The 23,528-nt window shown below is 47.4% G+C and overlaps 1 protein-coding gene across 3 annotated transcripts in view; it reads right to left on the bottom strand.

Annotated features, from left to right (window-relative positions):
* The window catches only part of LOC110486506 (serine/threonine-protein kinase N1), a 46,576-nt gene that overhangs the window by 9,603 nt on the left and 13,445 nt on the right, over nt 1-23,528 (bottom strand). The window contains exons 1-10 of one of the 3 annotated variants that reach the window (XM_036941225.1): nt 15,466-15,599; nt 4,943-5,064; nt 4,643-4,824; nt 4,349-4,491; nt 4,007-4,127; nt 1,618-1,763; nt 1,309-1,522; nt 847-1,038; nt 550-659; nt 165-308 (exon numbers count right to left, since the gene is read on the bottom strand). In XM_036941225.1, coding sequence (XP_036797120.1) covers nt 165-308; nt 550-659; nt 847-1,038; nt 1,309-1,522; nt 1,618-1,763; nt 4,007-4,127; nt 4,349-4,491; nt 4,643-4,824; nt 4,943-5,064; nt 15,466-15,486 — 1,395 coding nt within the window. In that variant the 5' untranslated portion in view covers nt 15,487-15,599. Of the gene's footprint in view, nt 1-164; nt 309-549; nt 660-846; nt 1,039-1,308; nt 1,523-1,617; nt 1,764-4,006; nt 4,128-4,348; nt 4,492-4,642; nt 4,825-4,942; nt 5,065-9,213; nt 9,586-15,465; nt 15,600-23,528 lie in introns of those variants that run through there. The other 2 variants (XM_021558148.2, XM_021558149.2) reach the window with 2 other exon arrangements.

Here is a 23,528-nt window from a genome sequence, read left to right as displayed (position 1 = left end):
AGAAAAACCCTTGAATGAGTAGGTGTGTCCAAAGTTTTGACTGGTACTGTACAGTATAGTTAAGTATTGAGGAGGGATGTATGTGTTGGTGCGTGTGCGTGCATGTTCACATGTCTCTGTCTGTGTGTGCGTGCATGTGTGTATTCAGGGCGGGGTGTGTGTACCTCTGCCAGCAGCAGGCCCTGAGGTTCTAGCTCCAGCTGAACTTTGTGTCTCTGGTTGTCCAGGAAGTCCTCCAGCTTCAGGTACTTGAGAGCACACAGGGAGCGGTAGTCCCTCCAGTACACTGCTATCTCCATCTCCCTGGACTGCGCCGAAACACAGGTCAACACACAAACTGTTTCAACCACAGGTGCACATACACTTCTTTTCACCTTCCCTCACTCACTCACTCACTCACTCACTCACTCACTCACTCACTCACTCACTCACTCACTCACTCACTCACTCACTCACTCATATGAACATGCACACACACTCTCTCTCTCACTCACTCACTCACTCACTCACTCACTCACTCTCTCGTGTTAGTGTAATGTAGTATCTTACTCTTTCCAGTTCTACAGTGAAGGTCTGGTCCCAGGCCTGCTCTCCCACTGTCTTCCAGCACGTCTGTCCCACCACTGTGTTCTCCAGCTTCAACACCGCACTCACCTCCGCTGTTCAACACAATACCATAACACATGTTTAGAAACTCACTACACAACAGAAATGGACAGATATGTGAACCCCCTCCACACACACACACACACACACACACACACACACACACACACACACACACACACACACACACACACACACACACACACACACACACACACACACACACACACACACACTTACAGGAGAGTTCGTCGGTCTTGCCGGGGATCCTGAGGCTCATGCTGCTGGTGCTGCGGCTGTAGAGACCACTGAGTTTGAAGGAGCGTCCGTCCCCTGGGATGTAGCAAGGCAAGACCACCGGGGTTCCTCTACTGCGCCCCGGGACCACCTCCAACACCCCTACACAGCCCAGCAAACGCACCTGCAGGGTACCTAGGAGAGAGAGAGAGAGAGAGAGCGAGAGAGAGTTGATATGAGATGTTTGAGTAGAAGTGAGAGTATCATACCTGGTTCAAAGGGTTTATAACTTCAGCCACTGGATATGGGAGAGATATTCAACTGAATCCATGAGTTTCTGATGCATTAGAGCCTTCAGTCAGGTATAGACAGAGAGGTAGTGAGAGACTATAGAGAGGCTGTAAGAGTTAGTGATAGGGTATAGAGAGGCTGTAAGAGTCAGTTATAGACTATGAGTGTATGTACCAGTGAGTGGGGAGGGCTTGCAGAGGGTGCTGTACTGGTTGTGTACATAGGGGGTTCCGTGTCTGGAGCTGAAGGCTGAGGAGGATGCCAGCACCAGCTCTTCCTTGATGAGGCAGGCCTTGGGGTGGTCATCTGTCAGCTCCAGCAAACGCTGCTCCAGAGAGCCTCTCAGCAGGTCACAGCGCTGTGAAGACTCACTCAGACCACACTGGGCCTGGGAGGAGAGAGGGGTTACAATGGTGTGTGTGTGCATTTAAATGTGCGTTCATGTGTGAGATCCAGACAGTAGTCTTGTGTGCGAACTCTGACCTCTGACATGGCCTTCTTGTCCTGGACCTTCCCTACTCCCAGCAGCCTCAGCATGTTCTTGGCTCCCTCAGCCATGGCGTGCTCCACACGGTAATGATGCCACAGCTCCTCCACACGCAGCTCCACCCCACACGTGTCTGGCTTACCTGGGGAGAGCGATAACAAACCATTTACTGACCCTTTGACTTTTTCTACATTTTGTTGTTACAGCCTTATTCTAAAATTGATTAAATTCATTTTCCCCTCATCAATCTACACATAATACACCATAATGACAAAGCAAGAGCAGGTTTTAAGACATTTTTGCAAATGTAAAAAAAATGAATAATAATTAAACAGGACATTTACATAAGTATTCAGACTCAGTACTTTGTTGAAGCACCTTTGGCAGTGATTACAGCCTTTTGTCTTCTTGGGTATGACCGCTACAAGCTTGGCACACCTGTATTTGGAAAGTTTCTCCCATTCTCTGCAGATCCTTTCAAGCTCTGTTTGGATGGGGAGCGTCGCTGCACAGCTATTTTCAGGTCTCTCCAGAATATGTTCGATCGGGTTCAAGTCCGAGCTCTGGCTGGGCCACTCAAAGTCATTCAGAGACGTGTCCCGAAGCCACTCCTGCATTGTCTTGGCTGTGTGCTTAGGGTTGTTGTCCTGTTGGAAGGTGAAACCTTCGCCCAAGTCTGAGGTCCTGAATGCTCTGGAGCAGGCTTTCATCAAGGATCTCTCTGTACTTTGCTCCATTCATCTTTCCCTCTATCCTGACTAGTCTCCCAGTCCCTGCCATTGAAAAACATCCCCACAGTATGATGCTGCCACTGCCATGCTTCCCCATAGGGATGGTGCCAGGTTTCCTCCAGATGTGACGCTTGGCATTCAGGCCAAATGTTCAATCTTGGTTTCATCAGACTAGAGAATCTTGTTTCTCAAGGTCTGAGAGTCCTTTAGGTGCCTTTTGGCAAACTCCAAGCATTTTGTCATGTGCCTTTTACTGAGGAGGGGCTTCGGTCTGGCCACTCTACCATAGAGGCCTGATTGGTGGAGTGCTGTAGAGATGGTAGTCCTTCTGGAAGGTTCTCCCATCTCCAAATTGAAACTCTGGAGCTCTGTCAGAGTGACCATCGGGATATTGGTCATGTCCCTGACAAAGGCCCTTCTCCCCTGATTTCTCAGTTTGGCCGGGCGCCAGCTCTATAAATAATCTTGGTGGTTCCAAACTTCTTCCATTTTAGAATGACGGAGGCCACTGTGTTCTTAGGGACCTTCAATGCTGCAGAAATGTTTTGGTACCCTTCCCCAGATCTGTGCCTCGACACAATCCTGTCTCGGAGCTCTACGGACAATTCCTTTGACCTCATGGCTTGGTTTCTGCTCTGACGTGCACTGTCAACTGGTTTGTGCCTTTCCAAATCATGTCCAATCAATTCAATTTACCACGGTGGACTCCAATCAAGTTGTAGAAACATCTCAAGGATGATCAATGGAAACAGGATGCACCTGAGCTTAATTTGGAGTCTCATAGCAAAGGGTCTGAATACTTACGTAAATAAGGTATTTCGTTTTTTTATTTGTAATACATTTGTTTACGTCTTGTCATTATGGGGTATTGTGTGGATTGATGAGACATTTTTAAAAATCAATTAAGTTATGGGGTCTGAATACTTTCCGAATGCACTGTATACAGTTATCTTTCATAATATGATAAAGTAATCTGTACTGAAAATCAAAATCAAGATAACGTGAGGTTTTGATGGATTTGTGTGCGTCTGTGTGTGTCCTAAGTTAGGGATGGTTCATGACTTATGAGGTTAAATGCCCTGCAGCTCTGATCTATTATTAAACCAAAGGAGGGAGGAAGGTAGAGAAAAGAAGGTAGGGAGAGGGAAATAGACACAGCAATTCATATAAAGATATGGGCCTAAATCTGCCTCTTTACTTCCTGTGCTTTTCCCATCTTCTCACTCTCTTTCTCGTTCTCTCTCCCCTCTTTACATATCTTACTATTTGTTTCCTTATCTTTCTCTCTCTCCCCTTTTCCCTCTGTCTCTAACCTCGGGTAAATGAAGCATGACTTTTTGCTGTTGGGCAACATCATGGGGATGCAGGAACATCGTTAAGGCCTTAACCTGCGCTCTGTGTGGAAGTGAGCCCGGGTGTGTGTGTGAGTGTGATTGTATGGAGTGGAGTAGGTTATAATAATGTCCACTCTGCACTTCTGTGGAGGGCATTTATCTATTACCCACACTTCATAAAACATTTAACGATAGATGTACAGATTAGAGACAGACAGACAAAGGGGGATGAAGAGACAGACAGACAGACAGACAGACAAGCAGGCAGGCAAGTAGGCAGGCAGGCAGGCAGAGACAGAGACAGACAGACAGATATTTACCCTGGATATCTTCAGTCTGCTCAGTGGCCTGCATGGCCTTGCGGATCTGCATGCGGATGATGTCGATCTTGGTCTTGCTGTCCTGCAGCATCTGCTGGGCCGTCTGATGCATCTTCTTGTCCTACAAGCGACACCGTACAGTGAGGACAGTGAAATAGCAGACAGCTCACAAATACACACCCCTGACTAACCTTCACTACTCAGAGAAGAATCAGGCTGGGAGATGATCTGACTAGCGACATGAACTCAGAAGAGTGAGAAAGAGAGATTGTGGAGGGGCTGGTTGTATTGTACATAGGCTACAGTAGATGTACATATTAGAGGGGTTAGGTGGTCCAGTACCTTGGTGACTCCATTGGCATAAATGGGGATCATGTTTTCGGCTCCCTGTTTGCACTTGAGCTCGATGTTGAGCTGGCGCTCCAGAGCCGTGATCCGGTCCTGATTGGCCGAGCGGCTGCGCGCCCCGGGAGACTTGGGGGCATCTGAGGGTCAAAGGTCATGGTTTTAACTGACAGTTATTATAATCATTAACAACGGCCAACATGTTTCTACATTACAACTTTTGGTTGAATCCATCCAATGGTACAAGGCTACACTCCATTCGCTTCATAGTTCCATCCCCGTCAGTGATACCTGTGTTGTTGTCGTCCCCTCCTTTGACCACAATGTAAGCGTCCAGCTCCTGTAACTTAGAGTGCAGGCTGTCCAGTCTGCGGTTGGAGCTGCGAAGCTGGCTGTCCACCTGCTGGGCATTCTTCTTGTCTGTGGTGGCTCTCCTCAGGTTATCTGCTCCTTCCTTGATCTTCAGCTCCTTCCTGATCCAGTCAAATCACAGGGACTTTTCATAAGTTGTAGTATCACACAATGAGTAGTTCATCAATACATCATAGAAATGATTGAATAGTAAACGAGTAATTAAATAGTAGTGCTAACCTGATCTCCCGGCGGATGTGGTCCCTCGCTCCGTCCAGCTGCTGCTGAATGCTGGAGTCAGAGAAGTCTGAGCTCTGGTCCAGACCCAGCTGCTCCAGCAGTGACAGCCCACCTGGGTCACTCTGACAGGGGGGGAGGAAGAGGAGAGGGGGAGAGGAAGAGGAGAGGGGGAGAGAGAATGGATAATAGATTAGCATCGGTCAAATACATTGCGACATGTATTGTGCCAAGATGATACTGGGGTGATAGCAGAGAGACGATAAACAAAGGTCTGCCGTATTTCCAATTCGATGCAAAACCCCTCTCAGGGAAAAGGGCCTAATTAGGGGTTTTGGAGGAGTGGAGGTGCAGGGGACTAGGTTGTGTTCACCTTTGACATCAGATGTCTCATACACAGCCCTGTAGGTCAGAAGGTTTAACTGAGCAGCACTAAACTGGCAGAAAATATTAGGAGAGAGAGGAGCATTTATCTGTATAGGGAAAAGAGAGAGAGAGAGAGACCAGACCTTCACTGTAGAACTGGAAAGAGTAAGATATTACATTACACTAACCCGAGAGAGAGAGAGAGAGAGAGAGAGAGAGAGAGAGAGAGAAAGAGAAAGAGAGAGAGAGAGAGAGAAAGAGAAAGAGAAAGAGAGAAAGAGAGAGAGAGAAAGAGAAAGAGAAAGAGAGAAAGAGAGAGAGAGAGAGAGAGAGAGAGAGAGAGAGAGAGAGAGAGAAGAGAGAAAGAGAGAAAGAGAGAAAGAGAGAAAGAGAGAAAGAGAGAGAGAGAGAGAGAGAGAGAGAGAGAGAGAGAGAGAGAGAGAGAGAGAGAAAGAGAGAGAGAGAGAGAGAGAGAGAGAGAGAGAGAGAGAGAGAGAGAGAGAGAGAGAGAGAGAGAGAGAGAGAGAACGAGCAGGCTAATGCGTTTCCAATGGGTCCCAGAGGCAGGTGCCCAAACCAAAGAGCCCAACCTTTCAGCTCATCCTGTGTGACTGCAGCGCAGCAAAGAGTAAACGTACTGTAGATCCATGGCTAGAGTAGATATAACAGAGGCCAAGACATCAACAGAAAGGGACAGACGGAGTCAGGGACTTTAAAAAAATGAGGTGAGTGCTTCCCTTCAGAGAACTGAGTCTCTAAGAGCAGCAGAGTGAGACTGAGACGTTAAATGAGTCAAGGCCTGAGTGCTCACATCCCCTCCTGATGGTAACCAGATCAGAGCAGATTAGGGCAGCATTAATAGAGACTCAAATTTATCAGGGCTTGTTCCTGCTCAGAGCCACTGATACACACAGACACGCTGTCAGCACGCCAGCTCTCAGCCAGCCACACAGAAACAGATACAGCACACAAACACACATGACAGTGTGATAGACATTAGGCACAAATACAGACATACAGTGGGGAGAACAAGTATTTGATACACTGCTGATTTTGCTGGTTTTCCTACTTACAAAGCATGTAGAGGTCTGTCATTTTTATCATAGGTACACTTCAACTGTGAGAAAAAATCACATTGTATGATTTTTAAGTAATTAATTTGCATTTTATTGCATGACATACGTATTTGATCACCTACCAACCAGTAAGAATTCCGGCTCTCACAGACCTGTTAGTTTTTGTTTAAGAAGCCCTCCTGTTCTCCACTCATTACCTGTATTAACTGCACCTGTTTGAACTCGTTACCTGTATAAACGACACCTGTCCACACACTCAATCAAACAAACTCCAACCTCTCCACAATGGCCAAGACCAGAGAGGGTGTAAGGACATCAGGGATAAAATTGTAGACCTGCACAAGGCTGGGATGGGCTACAGGACAATAGTTAAGCAACTTGGTGAGAAGGCAACAACTGTTGGCGCAATTATTAGAAAATGGAAAAAGTTCAAGATGACGAGTTCACCCTCGGTCTGGGGCTCCATGCATGATCTCACCTCGTGGGGCATCAATGATCATGAGGAAGGTGAGGGATCAGCCCAGAACTACACGGCAGGACCTGGTCAATGACCTGAAGAGAGCTGGGACCACAGTCTCAAAGAAAGCCATTAGTAACACACTACGCCGTCATGGATTAAAATCCTGCAGTGCACGCAAGGTCCCCCTGCTCAAGCCAGCGCATGTCCAGGCCCATCTGAAGTTTGCCAATGACCATCTGGATGATCCAGAGGAGGAATGGGAGAAGGTCATGTGGTCTGATGAGACAAAAATAGAGCTTTTTGGTCTAAACTCCACTCGCTGTGTTTGGAGGAAGAAGAAGGATGGGTACAACCCCAAGAACACCATCCCAACCATGAAGCATGGAGGTGGAAACATCATTCTTTGGGGATGCTTTTCTGCAAAGGGGACAGGACGACTGCACCGTATTGAGGGGAGGATGGATGGGGCCATGTATTGCAAGACCTTGGCCAACAACCTCCTTCCCTCAGTAAGAGCATTGAAGATGGGTCATGGCTGGGTCTTCCAGCATGACAACGACCCGAAACACACAGCCAGGGCAACTAAGGAGTGGCTCCGTAAGAAGCATCTCAAGGTCCTGGAGTGGCCTAGCCAGTCTCCAGACCTGAACCCAATAGAAAATCTTTGGATGAAGCTGAAAGTCCATATTGCCCAGCGACAGCCCCGAAACCTGAAGGATCTGGAGAAGGTCTGTATGGAGGAGTGGGCCAAAATCCCTGCTGCAGTGTGTGCAAACCTGGTCAAGAACTACAGGAAACTTATGATCTCTGTAATTGCAAACACAGGTTTCTGTACCAAATATTAAGTTCTGCTTTTCTGATGTATCATATACTTATGTCATGCAATAAAATGCAAATGAATTACTTAAAAATCATACAATGTGATTTTTTCTCACAGTTGAAGTGTACCTATGATAAAAATTACAGACCTCTACATGCTTTGTAAGTAGGAAAACCTGCAAAATCGGCAGTGTATCATATACTTGTTCTCCCCACTGTACATGCATGTAACGGCATTGCATGCATATAAGCACACTTGCATGCATGCACACACACACACACACACACACACACACACACACACACACACACACACACACACACACACACACACACACCGGCATGCAACACTATCACAGTAAATCCCCAACAGCAGACATCAGCAACAATCAAACAGAGACAGCACCATTATTAGAGTTGAACAGAGCCCAGATCCTACAACATGGAGACAGACAGACAGAGCAGTCCCAGTCCCTCCCCTCTCATAACGACTGACTGACTGCTGTAGGCCACTCAGAGACCCGGCCCTGGCTCCAGCCTGCAGATCTGATTACAGCAGCGTCCCTATTGGCCTGTTCAGCACCACGCCAGGCATAACAGAACAGAGCCCGGCTCCTACCAGGCAGACTCTCATTAGAACCATAATCCATCTGCAATACAATACAATACAGCAGGCTGCAGGCAAGCCAAGCCAGCCCTCGTGGCCAAGCCCAGCTACTGGGCCTTCGAGGGCTACTTACACAGGCTATTAAACAGGAAACCTTCCACAACAACAGTGCAGAGTAGTCATGGTAATCTGGGAATATTTCTCATAGCGGACCTGATGGCCTAATGTTGTGTCAAACGGCTCACTGAAATGCTTGGCTATTTGTTGTGAAGGAACACAGCGTTAGATATAGAGGTGAAATAGTACTGTTGGTATCAACGCGATCACAAATTGTGGGACAAATGGCCCAGTCAGCTGGAGCGTGGTGTTACTGTCCAAACAACACCAAGGCTGTTGCTTCATTGTGCTCCCTGCCCTGTCCTTCTCTACACCAAAATCACCTAGAGATGGAGGTAGAGAACATACAAGGAGAGAGAAAGATGAGGGAGGAATAGAGCCTTGGTAGGACTAAGACAGGAAGAACACCCACTTGTTGAGCAGAGCTGAGACACACACACACAACACACTAGTTTGACACACACACTCGTCTTAAAATGAACAGCCAGTAATACTGAGGCAGGACGTGAGCAACAGCGGCACAGAGGAGAGAAGAGGAAGGAGGAAAGGGCCGGAACATTAACCATGTGACTCACTACTATACATTTATAGCCATTTAGCAATGCCCTCCAGCGGAACAATACCGAGAAATTGAATAGAGGCAGTTCTCCACTCAGATGGGTCTGAAAACAATGCGACAATACTAAAAGCAGCTCCGACATGAGTCATCAGAAATGGCATGGACTGAGAAGGAAGTGAACATGAAGCAGAAAGCAGAGAGGAAACTCACAAACACACTGTAGTGTGGAAGGCAGCCATGTTGTATGGTGCCCAGACAGACTGTGCCTACCAAAGACTCTGCGTCCCCCTGGTCCTGTTCAGTGTGAGTGGGGAGGTCTGCAGCAGTGTGCTCCCCTGGGCAGTCCGCCAAAGCTCCCTCACTGGCCATGGCCCACCCTGGCTCTCTCTCTGTGTTGCCCAACCTCTCCTCTCTGCCCCGTTACACACTCTCACACCAGAACCGCCACTCAAAGTACAGAGAGCTATTCCTGCCTCCTCAAATCCGGGATGTGCTTCCTTCCCGCCAGGAATAATCAAAAGAGACTCAATCTGAAGCGAGTGAGCAAGGAAGAGGTAGGAAGAGAGAGAGAGAGACACAGCCCCACCCCACTGCTTCCTGTTCTGCTCTCTAGCCTAGAGAGAGAGCGAGAAACTAACAGTAACACTACAGAAACACACACACAGAGGAGAGTGGTGTGGTTTTGTAAGCGAGTGAGCAATGCCACTTTGCTTCCTGCTGTTGGCTGCTCTTAGCATAGCGACAGGCTGCTGTGATAGACACTGATCACATCAAACACGCTGCCAGATGCTGTGTGTGTTTCAGGTTTCATTAGTCATATGTACAGGTTACACCTGGTATATACCAAAGAAATTGTTACCTGCAGGTTCCTTCTGGACAATACAACAATAACAAATAAGAAAAGATAAGAACAGGAACATAAAGTAAATGGCTCAGTAGAATAGAATAAACATTTTAGTATAAGTATAATACAGGAAGGTACAATTCAGAGTCCAATATTTACACGTGTTTTGGGGAAGGGAGGATTCGGGGGCAAGTGTTTAAATTGTGCAGTATTTGGCAATCATAACAAGAGTCTGGTAGAAGCAGTTGTGATGTGTGTGTAGAATTAATGTATATATATGTGTGTGTGCACTGTTTCGAGTAGATATCCTGGATGGGTGGGAGCACGGTGATGTACAGCGCATTCGGAAAGTATTCAGACCCCTTGACCTTTTCCACATTTTGTTACGTTACAGCCTTATTCTAAAATGGATTACATGTATTTTTTTCCTCAACAATCTACACACAATACCCCATAATGACAAAACAAAAACAGGTTTTTAGATTTTTTTTGATACCTTATTTACATACAGTGCCTTGCGAAAGTATTCGGCCCCCTTGAACTTTGCGACCTTTTGCCACATTTCAGGCTTCAAACATAAAGATATAAAACTGTATTTTTTTGTGAAGAATCAACAACAAGTGGGACACAATCATGAAGTGGAACGACATTTATTGGATATTTCAAACTTTTTTAACAAATAAAAACTGAAAAATTGGGCGTGCAAAATTATTCAGCCCCCTTAAGTTAATACTTTGTAGCGCCACCTTTTGCTGCGATTACAGCTGTAAGTCGCTTGGGGTATGTCTCTATCAGTTTTGCACATCGAGAGACTGACATTTTTTCCCATTCCTCCTTGCAAAACAGCTCGAGCTCAGTGAGGTTGGATGGAGAGCATTTGTGAACAGCAGTTTTCAGTTCTTTCCACAGATTCTCGATTGGATTCAGGTCTGGACTTTGACTTGGCCATTCTAACACCTGGATATGTTTATTTTTGAACCATTCCATTGTAGATTTTGCTTTATGTTTTGGATCATTGTCTTGTTGGAAGACAAATCTCCGTCCCAGTCTCAGGTCTTTTGCAGACTCCATCAGGTTTTCTTCCAGAATGGTCCTGTATTTGGCTCCATCCATCTTCCCATCAATTTTAAACATCTTCCCTGTCCCTGCTGAAGAAAAGCAGACCCAAACCATGATGCTGCCACCACCATGTTTGACAGTGGGGATGGTGTGTTCAGGGTGATAAGCTGTGTTGCTTTTACGCCAAACATAACGTTTTGCATTGTTGCCAAAAAGTTCAATTTTGGTTTCATCTGACCAGAGCACCTTCTTCCACATGTTTGGTGTGTCTCCCAGGTGGCTTGTGGCAAACTTTAAATGACACTTTTTATGGATATCTTTAAGAAATGACTTTCTTCTTGCCACTCTTCCATAAAGGCCAGATTTGTGCAATATACGACTGATTGTTGTCCTATGGACAGAGTCTCCCACCTCAGCTGTAGATCTCTGCAGTTCATCCAGATTGATCATGGGCCTCTTGGCTGCATCTCTGATCAGTCTTCTCCTTGTATGAGCTGAAAGTTTAGAGGGACGGCCAGGTCTTGGTAGATTTGCAGTGGTCTGATACTCCTTCCATTTCAATATTATTGCTTGCACAGTGCTCCTTGGGATGTTTAAAGCTTGGGAAATCTTTTTGTATCCAAATCCGGCTTTAAACTTCTTCACAACAGTATCTCGGACCTGCCTGGTGTGTTCCTTGTTCTTCATGATGCTCTCTGCGCTTTTAACGGACCTCTGAGACTATCACAGTGCAGGTGCATTTATACGGAGACTTGATTACACACAGGTGGATTGTATTTATCATCATTAGTCATTTAGGTCAACATTGGATCATTCAGAGATCCTCACTGAACTTCTGGAGAGAGTTTGCTGCACTGAAAGTAAAGGGGCTGAATAATTTTGCACGCCCACTTTTTCAGTTTTTGATTTGTTAAAAAAGTTTGAAATATCCAATAAATGTCGTTCCACTTCATGATTGTGTCCCACTTGTTGTTGATTCTTCACAAAAAAATACAGTTTTATATCTTTATGATTGAAGCCTGAAATGTGGCAAAAGGTCGCAGAGTTCAAGGGGGCTGAATACTTTCGCAAGGCACTGTAAGTATTCAGACCCTTTGAGACTCTATGAGACTCTATGAGACTCGAAATTGAGCTCAGGTACATCCAGTTTCCATTTCTCCTACTTGAGATGTTTCTACAACTTGATGAGGTCAAAGGATTTGTCCGTAGAACTCCGAGACAGGATTGTGTCGAGGCACAGATCTGGGGAAGGGTAACAAAACATTTCTGCAGCGTTGAAGGTCCCCAAGAACACAGTGGCCTCCATCATTCTAAAATGTAAAGAAGTTTGGAACCACCAAGAATGAGAGCAATTGGGGGAGAAGGGCCTTGGTCAGGGAGGTGTTTCTCTGTGGAGATGGGAGAACCTTCCAGAAGGACAACCATCTCTGCAGCCCTCCACCAATCAGGCCTTTATGGTAGAGTGGCCAGACGGAAGTCACTGGTGCCAAAAGTCACCTAAAGGACTCTGACCATGAGAAACAAGATTCTCTGGTCTGATGAAACCAAAATTGAACTCTTTGGCCTGAACGCCACGCAACACGTCTGGAGGAAACCTGGCACCATCCCTATGGTGAAGCATGGTGGTGGCAGCATCATGCTGTGGGGATGGTTTTCAGTGACAGGGACTGGTAGACTAGTCAGAATCGAGGGAAAGATGAACAGACCAAAGTACAGAGAGAAAACCTGCTTCAGAGCGCTCAGGACCTCAGACTGGGGCGAAGGTTCACCTTCCAACCAGACAACGACCCCAAGCACACAGCCAAGACAATGCAGGAGTGGCTTCGAGTCTCTGAATGTCCTTGAGTGGCCCAGCCAGAGCCCGGACTTGAACCCAATCAAGCAATCTCTGGAGAGACCTGAAAATAGCTGTGCAGCGACGCTCCCCATCCAACCTGACAGAGCTTGAGAGAATCTGCAGAGAAGAATGGGAGAAACTCCCCAAATACAGGTGTGCCAAGCTTGTAGCGTCATAGCCAAGAAGACTTGAGGCTGTAGTCGCTGCCAAAGGTACTTCAACAAAGTACTGAGTAAAGGGTCTGAATACTTAGATTGATGAGGGGATTTAAGACATTTTAGAATACGACTGTAACATAACAAAATGTGTAGAAAGTCAAGGGTTCTGAATACTTTCCGAATGCACTGTACTGGGCCATCTTCACCACCTGCTGAAGGGCCTTGCAGTCATGGATGGAGCATTTCCCGCAACAGGCCGTGATGCAACCGGTGTGTGTTCATTTGGGGAGAGGTGAGAGGCACAGGAGGATGTAGAGAGCACAGCTGAGTGAAAACGGTCAAAGGCCAAGATATCACAACCAGGAAACCACAAAAAGCTTTCAAATCAGTCACTGAAACAGCAGTCATACATAGTTAATTACACCTAATAATAAAAGCTAAGAGAATCAATAGCTATTCTTGTCTTTTGTCCTAAACAGGGAAACATTGACGCACAGCAGTCGTTGTATGTATCATGTTACAACAGAAGCATGTTGTTCATGAATAGCATCAGGCCACATGGAGAAGAACACCCATGGAGAGAAACAGAGGCACAGCTGCTTCACAGAACAGGGAACAGGAAGTGGAACTAAACTATGTCACAGGCTTTGTATCATGAGAGTGAGAGGGAGGGAGGATTAGGGTTGCAAAATGGGAACTTACAATAAATGTCCTGGTTTTCATGAAATCCCAGTTAGAGGATTCTGTAATCAGGAGGGAATAAGCAGGAAATCCAGAATCCTCCAAACAGGATTTCTGGAAAACCAGGGAATTTATTGAAAGATCCCGGAATTTTGCAACCCTAGGGAGTAAGGCTGGGCGATATGGGTTAGAAATCATATCTCAATTTTTGTCCAATTGCTTATATAATTGTGTTTTATGATTATTGCACATTTATAAAACACAGACTAGCTAGTATAACAGTATTTGGCTAAAACGCTGCTAGCAGTACGTGGTAATGACAAATTGAGCATGAATTTTTAAGAATCAATGTTAGAAGTGTCTGCTCTGTGCACAATTTGAATAGATGAGACATAAAAATGGTATCGTTAAAGGTTAACTTATCCCCTATTACAATAAAATAATGTCTCAATGTGTCCATATGACCAATTCTGTTGGACCAAACCTCAAATGCAAATAGCGAGTTGAAACCGCTTGTCAGAGAGGAAGAAGTGATCTCTCAACTTTGTTGGTGTGAGGGGCAGGGGGAGGGGCTTGGTGTGTGTAAACAGAGAGGAAGAAGTGATCTCTCAATTTTGTTGGTGTGAGGGGCAGGGGGAGGGGCTTGGTGTGTGTAAACAGAGAGGAAGAGGCGACGCGAGAGGTTTCACTACTGGCTAAATCTGTCCAAAATAAGCCCAATGCGTGTAAATGGGACGGTGCACACAGCACAGAAGGCGCAAAGGAGACAAGATCAAAAACACAACATGAGAACAAGCGTACTTAAACACCCATAAAAACGAAAAATACAAAAAAAACTCCATTCTTGAGATACAGGCATTTGGAATATCGTGCAAAAACATACATTTGAATGAATAAAATAGATTTTAAATATTCCCCAGCCCTACTAGAGAGGCTGAATAACCATAACAAACAGGTAAAGTTTATAGACAAACAGTAGTGAGAGGAGTGACCCAGCAGAACAGCCGGAGCGTCCATGTTGCCTCCAACCTCTTCCTGTCAGTGACTGATTCAGTGAGGTTGTGTCAGTCTGAAGCTCTGACTCAGAGGCTACCCTAGGTCACCTTCAGAATGGCTCACAGCCATGTCAGACCAGGCACACACTGTCAAAACACTTTCTCTCTCATAAACACACAGATGTACACACACATACAGGTAGGCACACACACCCTTGACACACACACACTTGACACACACACACTTGAGGATATCTACTCGAAACAGTGCTTGAGGAAAGCCCGCAGCATCATCAAGGTCCCCACACACCCCTGTCATGAGCTGTTCACTCTCTTACCGTTTGGCAGATGGTACCGGAGCATGAGATCTGATACCAACAGGCTCAGAGACAGTTTCTATCTACAAGCCATCAGACTGTTGAACACTTGAACTGGACCTGCTCTGATTCTTCACACCTTAGAACACATGCACTGACTCTCACACACACACACACACACACACACACACACACACACACACACACACACACACACACACACACACACACACACACACACACACACACACACACACACACACACACACACACACACACACACACACACACACACACACACACACACACACGACAGCCTACTCAGAGGAAGTGAAAGTGTCCCATAGAATGACTTCCTATAGAGAAGTCATGTATGTATGTATGTATGTATGTATGTATGTATGTATGTATGTATGTATGTATGTATGTGTGTGTGTGTGTATATGTGTGTGTGTGTGTGTGTGTGTGTGTGTGTGTGTATGTCTGTGTGTGTGTGTGTGTGTGTGTGTATGTCTGTATGTGTGTGTGTGTATGTCTGTATGTATGTGACATGCCACACACAAGACAGCCATAGAGAGAAAGAAACACGAAAATGGGAGTCACTCTCATCCCTCTCCCTCTTCTCTCTCACCCTCTTCCTCTCTCCCGTCATCCCTCAGTCAGTCTATCTGCCATGCTGTGGCTGGGTCCCAGTGTGTAGTGGCTCCTCTCAGCTCGATGTAGCCATTGACTGAAAGCCATCCCTTTGATGAAGTTAATGGCCTGACTGCCGGTTTGCCTCGCCTGCCTCTATAAATAAACATAAAGCCCATCTCATTGACTTTAAGGGAAGCACTCTCGTCTATCTGTACCACTTCCCTCCCAACTCCCTCCCTCACACCTGTGATGCTTGGTGATGCATAAGCAAATATCAATAATGACAATGACAGGGAAATGAGAAAGCATAGTGCTGCTGCTTAACTGATAGGCTATGAGGCACTAATGTATAAGTCATTATCATTTAATAACAATGTCCTTTCCGGCTCAGTCATGTGTGCTCTGATGAGATATTTTGGGGGAAGAGAAATGAGGGATGGGGGAACTGCTGGGGGATTGGCAGTTCCAGGAACAAGCTGGAGGATGGCGATGACATGTTTTGGAGTTGGGGTCATGGATTAAACCAGAAGCAATGTGAAGCCACTGTGTGGGAGTGGATGTTCAGACAGGTGACAGACAGTGACCTGCAGATGACCCATCAAGGTCTTCCTAGAGAAAGCTGTCAAAAGCACAGAGAGGTGTGCCACAAGGGTCATAGTGATTGCCCCTGAGGGAGAGAGAATGAACATGGTGTTGTGCTATAAGTGTCAGAGGATGAGAAACAATGACCTCTGGGGGCAGCAGAGAACATCGGCACTCATGAACATCACCACAAGTTCCTAAAAAACGAAGCGAAAGAGATAGCGAGAAAGTAAAGGTGAGGAGAGAACGAGTGTTTAAAACAGGACAGAACTCTCTCAATATCACTATTATCCATCAATTTCATGGCTTGTGACTACACTCTGTCATGTAATCACAAGTGATTGTGTTGCCAAAGTTATATCAGTGAGGTATTATGTCTGATAGTGTGTTCTCCCTTTGCACTGTCATCTAGAGACCCAGACAGAGACAGAATGAGGGAGCGTCATCTAGAGACCCAGACAGAGACAGAATGAGGGAGCGTCATCTAGAGACCCAGACAGTGACAGGATGAGGGAGCGTCATCTAGAGACCCAGACAGAGACAGAATGAGGGAGCGTCATCTAGAGACCAAGACAGAGACAGAATGTCTAGAGACCCAGACAGAGACAGAATGAGGGAGCGTCATCTAGAGACCCAGACAGAGACAGAATGAGGGAGCGTCATCTAGAGACGCAGACAGAGACAGAATGAGGGAGCGTCATCTAGAGACCCAGACAGAGACAGAATGAGGGAGCGTCATCTAGAGACCCAGACAGAGACAGAATGAGGGAGCGTCATCTAGAGACCCAGACAGAGACAGAATGAGGGAGCGTCATCTAGAGACCCAGACAGAGACAGAATGAGGGAGCGTCATCTAGAGACCCAGACAGAGACAGAATGAGGGAGCGTCATCTAGAGACCCAGACAGAGACAGAATGAGGGAGCGTCATCTAGAGACCCAGACAGAGACAGACTGAGGGAGCGTCATCTAGAGACCCAGACAGAGACAGAATGAGGGAGCGTCATCTAGAGACCCAGACAGAGACAGAATGAGGGAGCGTCATCTAGAGACCCAGACAGTGACAGAATGTGGGATCGTCATCTAGAGACCCAGACAGAGACAGAATGAGGGAGCGTCATCTAGAGACCCAGACAGAGACAGAATGTCTAGAGACCCAGACAGAGACAGAATGAGGGAGCGTCATCTAGAGACCCAGACAGAGACAGAATGAGGGAGCGTCATCTAGAGACCCAGACAGTGACAGGATGAGGGAGCGTCATCTAGAGACCCAGACAGAGACAGAATGAGGGAGCGTCATCTAGAGACCAAGACAGAGACAGAATGTCTAGAGACCCAGACAGAGACAGAATGAGGGAGCGTCATCTAGAGACCCAGACAGAGACAGAATGAGGGAGCGTCATCTAGAGACGCAGACAGAGACAGAATGAGGGAGCGTCATCTAGAGACCCAGACAGAGACAGAATGAGGGAGCGTCATCTAGAGACCCAGACAGAGACAGAATGAGGGAGCGTCATCTAGAGACCCAGACAGAGACAGAATGAGGGAGCGTCATCTAGAGACCCAGACAGAGACAGAATGAGGGAGCGTCATCTAGAGACCCAGACAGAGACAGAATGAGGGAGCGTCATCTAGAGACCCAGACAGAGACAGAATGAGGGAGTGTCATCTAGAGACCCAGACAGAGACAGACTGAGGGAGCGTCATCTAGAGACCCAGACAGAGACAGAATGAGGGAGCGTCATCTAGAGACCCAGACAGAGACAGAATGAGGGAGCGTCATCTAGAGACCCAGACAGTGACAGAATGTGGGATCGTCATCTAGAGACCCAGACAGAGACAGAATGAGGGAGCGTCATCTAGAGACCCAGACAGAGACAGAATGTCTAGAGACCCAGACAGAGACAGAATGAGGGAGCCTCATCTAGAGACCCAGACAGAGACAGAATGAGGGAGCGTCATCTAGAGACCCAGACAGTGACAGAATGTGGGATCGTCATCTAGAGACCCAGACAGAGACAGAATGAGGGAGCGTCATCTAGAGACCCAGACAGAGACAGAATGAGGGAGCGTCATCTAGAGACCCAGACAGAGACAGAATGAGGGAGCGTCATCTAGAGACCCAGACAGTGACAGAATGAGGGAGCGTCATCTAGAGACCCAGACAGAGACAGAATGAGGGAGCGTCATCTAGAGACCCAGACAGTGACAGAATGAGGGAGCGTCATCTAGAGACCCAGACAGAGACAGAATGAGGGAGCGTCATCTAGAGACCCAGACAGTAACAGAATGAGGGAGCGTCATCTAGAGACCCAGACAGAGACAGAATGAGGGAGCGTCATCTAGAGACCCAGACAGTGACAGAATATCTAGAGACCCAGACAGTGACAGAATGAGGGAGCGTCATCTAGAGACCCAGACAGTGACATAATGAGGGAGTGTCATCTAGAGACCCAGACAGAGACAGAATGAGGGAGCGTCATTTAGAGACCCAGACAGAGACAGAATGAGGGAGCGTCATCTAGAGACCCAGACAGTGACAGAATGAGGGAGCGTCATCTAGAGACCCAGACAGAGACAGAATGAGGGAGCGTCATCTAGAGACCCAGACAGAGACAGAATGAGGGAGCGTCATCTAGAGACCCAGACAGAGACAGAATGAGGGAGCGTCATCTAGAGACCCAGACAGAGACAGAATGAGGGAGCGTCATCTAGAGACCCAGACAGAGACAGAATGAGGGAGCGTCATCTAGAGACCCAGACAGAGACAGACTGAGGGAGCGTCATCTAGAGACCCAGACAGAGACAGAATGAGGGAGCGTCATCTAGAGACCCAGACAGTGACAGGATGAGGGAGCGTCATCTAGAGACCCAGACAGAGACAGAATGAGGGAGCGTCATCTAGAGACCAAGACAGAGACAGAATGTCTAGAGACCCAGACAGAGACAGAATGAGGGAGCGTCATCTAGAGACCCAGACAGAGACAGAATGAGGGAGCGTCATCTAGAGACGCAGACAGAGACAGAATGAGGGAGCGTCATCTAGAGACCCAGACAGAGACAGAATGAGGGAGCGTCATCTAGAGACCCAGACAGTGACAGAATGAGGGAGCGTCATCTAGAGACCCAGACAGTGACAGAATGAGAGAGCGTCATCTAGAGACCCAGACAGAGACAGAATGAGGGAGCGTCATCTAGAGACCCAGACAGAGACAGAATGAGGGAGCGTCATCTAGAGACCCAGACAGGGACAGAATGAGGGAGCCTCATCTAGAGACCCAGACAGTGACAGAATGAGGGAGCGTCATCTAGAGACCCAGACAGTGACAGAATGTGGGATCGTCATCTAGAGACCCAGACAGAGACAGAATGAGGGAGCGTCATCTAGAGACCCAGACAGAGACAGAATGAGGGAGCGTCATCTAGAGACCCAGACAGAGACAGAATGAGGGAGCGTCATCTAGAGACCCAGACAGTGACAGAATGAGGGAGCGTCATCTAGAGACCCAGACAGAGACAGAATGAGGGAGCGTCATCTAGAGACCCAGACAGTGACAGAATGAGGGAGCGTCATCTAGAGACCCAGACAGAGACAGAATGAGGGAGCGTCATCTAGAGACCCAGACAGTAACAGAATGAGGGAGCGTCATCTAGAGACCCAGACAGAGACAGAATGAGGGAGCGTCATCTAGAGACCCAGACAGTGACAGAATATCTAGAGACCCAGACAGTGACAGAATGAGGGAGCGTCATCTAGAGACCCAGACAGTGACATAATGAGGGAGTGTCATCTAGAGACCCAGACAGAGACAGAATGAGGGAGCGTCATTTAGAGACCCAGACAGAGACAGAATGAGGGAGCGTCATCTAGAGACCCAGACAGTGACAGAATGAGGGAGCGTCATCTAGAGACCCAGACAGAGACAGAATGAGGGAGCGTCATCTAGAGACCCAGACAGAGACAGAATGAGGGAGCGTCATCTAGAGACCCAGACAGAGACAGAATGAGGGAGCGTCATCTAGAGACCCAGACAGAGACAGAATGAGGGAGCGTCATCTAGAGACCCAGACAGAGACAGAATGAGGGAGCGTCATCTAGAGACCCAGACAGAGACAGACTGAGGGAGCGTCATCTAGAGACCCAGACAGAGACAGAATGAGGGAGCGTCATCTAGAGACCCAGACAGAGACAGAATGTCTAGAGACCCAGACAGAGACAGACTGAGGGAGCGTCATCTAGAGACCCAGACAGAGACAGAATGAGGGAGCGTCATCTAGAGACCCAGACAGAGACAGAATGAGGGAGCGTCATCTAGAGACCCAGACAGTGACAGAATGTGGGATCGTCATCTAGAGACCCAGACAGAGACAGAATGAGGGAGCGTCATCTAGAGACCCAGACAGAGACAGAATGTCTAGAGACCCAGACAGAGACAGAATGAGGGAGCCTCATCTAGAGACCCAGACAGAGACAGAATGAGGGAGCCTCATCTAGAGACCCAGACAGTGACAGAATGTGGGATCGTCATCTAGAGACCCAGACAGAGACAGAATGAGGGAGCGTCATCTAGAGACCCAGACAGAGACAGAATGAGGGAGCGTCATCTAGAGACCCAGACAGAGACAGAATGAGGGAGCGTCATCTAGAGACCCAGACAGTGACAGAATGAGGGAGCGTCATCTAGAGACCCAGACAGAGACAGAATGAGGGAGCGTCATCTAGAGACCCAGACAGTGACAGAATGAGGGAGCGTCATCTAGAGACCCAGACAGAGACAGAATGAGGGAGCGTCATCTAGAGACCCAGACAGTAACAGAATGAGGGAGCGTCATCTAGAGACCCAGACAGAGACAGAATGAGGGAGCGTCATCTAGAGACCCAGACAGTGACAGAATATCTAGAGACCCAGACAGTGACAGAATGAGGGAGCGTCATCTAGAGACCCAGACAGTGACATAATGAGGGAGTGTCATCTAGAGACCCAGACAGAGACAGAATGAGGGAGCGTCATTTAGAGACCCAGACAGAGACAGAATGAGGGAGCGTCATCTAGAGACCCAGACAGTGACAGAATGAGGGAGCGTCATCTAGAGACCCAGACAGTGACAGAATGAGAGAGCGTCATCTAGAGACCCAGACAGAGACAGAATGAGGGAGCGTCATCTAGAGACCCAGACAGAGACAGAATGAGGGAGCGTCATCTAGAGACCCAGACAGGGACAGAATGAGGGAGCGTCATCCAGAGACCCAGACAGTGACAGAATGAGGGAGCGTCATCTAGAGACCCAGACAGTGACAGAATGTCTAGAGACCCAGACAGTGACAGAATGAGGGAGCATCATCTAGAGACCCAAACAGTGACAGAATGAGGGAGCGTCATCTAGAGACCAAGACAGTGACAGAATGAGGGAGCGTCATCTAGAGACCAAGACAGTGACAGAATGAGGGAGCGTCATCTAGAGACACAGACAGTGACAGAATGTCTAGAGACCCAGACAGTAACAGAATGAGGGAGCGTCATCTAGAGACCCAGACAGACACAGAATGAGGGAGCGTCATCTAGAGACCCAGACAGTGACAGAATATCTAGAGACCCAGACAGTGACAGAATGAGGGAGCGTCATCTAGAGACCCAGACAGAGACAGAATGAGGGAGCGTCATTTAGAGACCCAGACAGAGACAGAATGAGGGAGCGTCATCTAGAGACCCAGACAGTGACAGAATGAGGGAGCGTCATCTAGAGACCCAGACAGTGACAGAATGAGAGAGCGTCATCTAGAGACCCAGACAGAGACAGAATGAGGGAGCGTCATCTAGAGACCCAGACAGAGACAGAATGAGGGAGCGTCATCTAGAGACCCAGACAGGGACAGAATGAGGGAGCGTCATCCAGAGACCCAGACAGTGACAGAATGAGGGAGCGTCATCTAGAGACCCAGACAGTGACAGAATGTCTAGAGACCCAGACAGTGACAGAATGAGGGAGCATCATCTAGAGACCCAAACAGTGACAGAATGAGGGAGCGTCATCTAGAGACCAAGACAGTGACAGAATGAGGGAGCGTCATCTAGAGACCAAGACAGTGACAGAATGAGGGAGCGTCATCTAGAGACACAGACAGTGACAGAATGTCTAGAGACCCAGACAGTAACAGAATGAGGGAGCGTCATCTAGAGACCCAGACAGTGACAGAATGAGGGAGCGTCATCTAGAGACCCAGACAGTGACAGAATGAGGGAGCGTCATCTAGAGACCCAGACAGAGACAGATTGAGGGAGCGTCATCTAGAGACCCAGACAGTGACAGAATGAGGGAGAGGGAGAGAGAGAGAGAGAGAGAGAGAGAGAGAGAGAGAGAGAGAGAGAGAGAGAGAGAGAGAGAGAGAAAACGGGAGACATATGTGAGGTTGTCTGAATTCCCCTCACATCCTCTCATCTCCACACAGCCCCATTCAGCAGGCAGCAGGCATGCAGTGGCTGGGATTTGGGTTAAGAGGGCCTGGTGGGGAGCAACAGTGAATTCCAATTACCACTCACTCCCTCTTCCCCTTGATGCGCTGCTTAACCACTGTTCACAGCAGACAAACACATCACATTGAGAGAGCTACCACTCAGATAATGAATATACACACCAACTGAAGAGTTGTGAATAAAACAGCATGGAAGTCCATGTCAGTGGAAACGTAGAGAGTAGTGAGGCTGAGGGTGGAGAATCAACGCTCCCAGTGGCGGAGTTGGAGCACAGAGTGTACAAAACAGTTAGAGGGGTGTCATTGCTGTAGTGTACAGAAAGGCTATGCTAGTGCACTGTATTTATGAAAGGGCGTGGCCCAGTGGCCTCCTAATCCTACAATACCATATACCAGTGGAAAGTTGCCCTAAGAAATTGTCCAAGACTCCAGCCACCCTAGTCATAGACTGTTCTCTTTGCTACAGCATGGCAAGCGGTACCGGAGCGCCAAGTCTAGGCCCAAGAGGCTTCTAAACAGCTTCTAGCCCCAAGCCATAAGACTCCTCAACATCAAATCAAATGTCTATCCAGACTATTTGCATTGCCCCCCTCTTTTACACCTTTGCTACGCTCTGTTGTTGTCATCTATGCATAGTCACTTTAATAACTCTACCTACATGTACATATTACCTCAACTAACCGGTGCCCCCGCACATTACCGTACCAGCACCCCCTGTATATAGTCTCGCTATTGTTATTTTACTACTGCTCTTTTATTTCTTATTCTTATCCGTATTTGTATTTTTTTACTGCATTGTTGGTTAGGGACTCGTAAGTCAGCATTTCACTGTAACCTGTTGTATTCGGCGCATGTGACTAATAACACTTGAGTTGATTTGATTGGAAGGTTTAGGTGAGATTGTATAATTAAGCCTCCAAATCAGCAAATTGAACTTTGAACTTTGTATGTTTTGGACTTTTTCTGTGTGCTTTGTATATAAAATACTGTATAATAGAGGATGTCC

Source organism: Oncorhynchus mykiss, chromosome 13, assembly GCF_013265735.2.
Source record: "Oncorhynchus mykiss isolate Arlee chromosome 13, USDA_OmykA_1.1, whole genome shotgun sequence".
Taxonomy (NCBI): domain Eukaryota; kingdom Metazoa; phylum Chordata; class Actinopteri; order Salmoniformes; family Salmonidae; genus Oncorhynchus; species Oncorhynchus mykiss.
The sequence above is the reverse complement of the archived record's forward strand: the minus strand, read 5'-3'. Positions and strand labels throughout refer to the sequence as shown.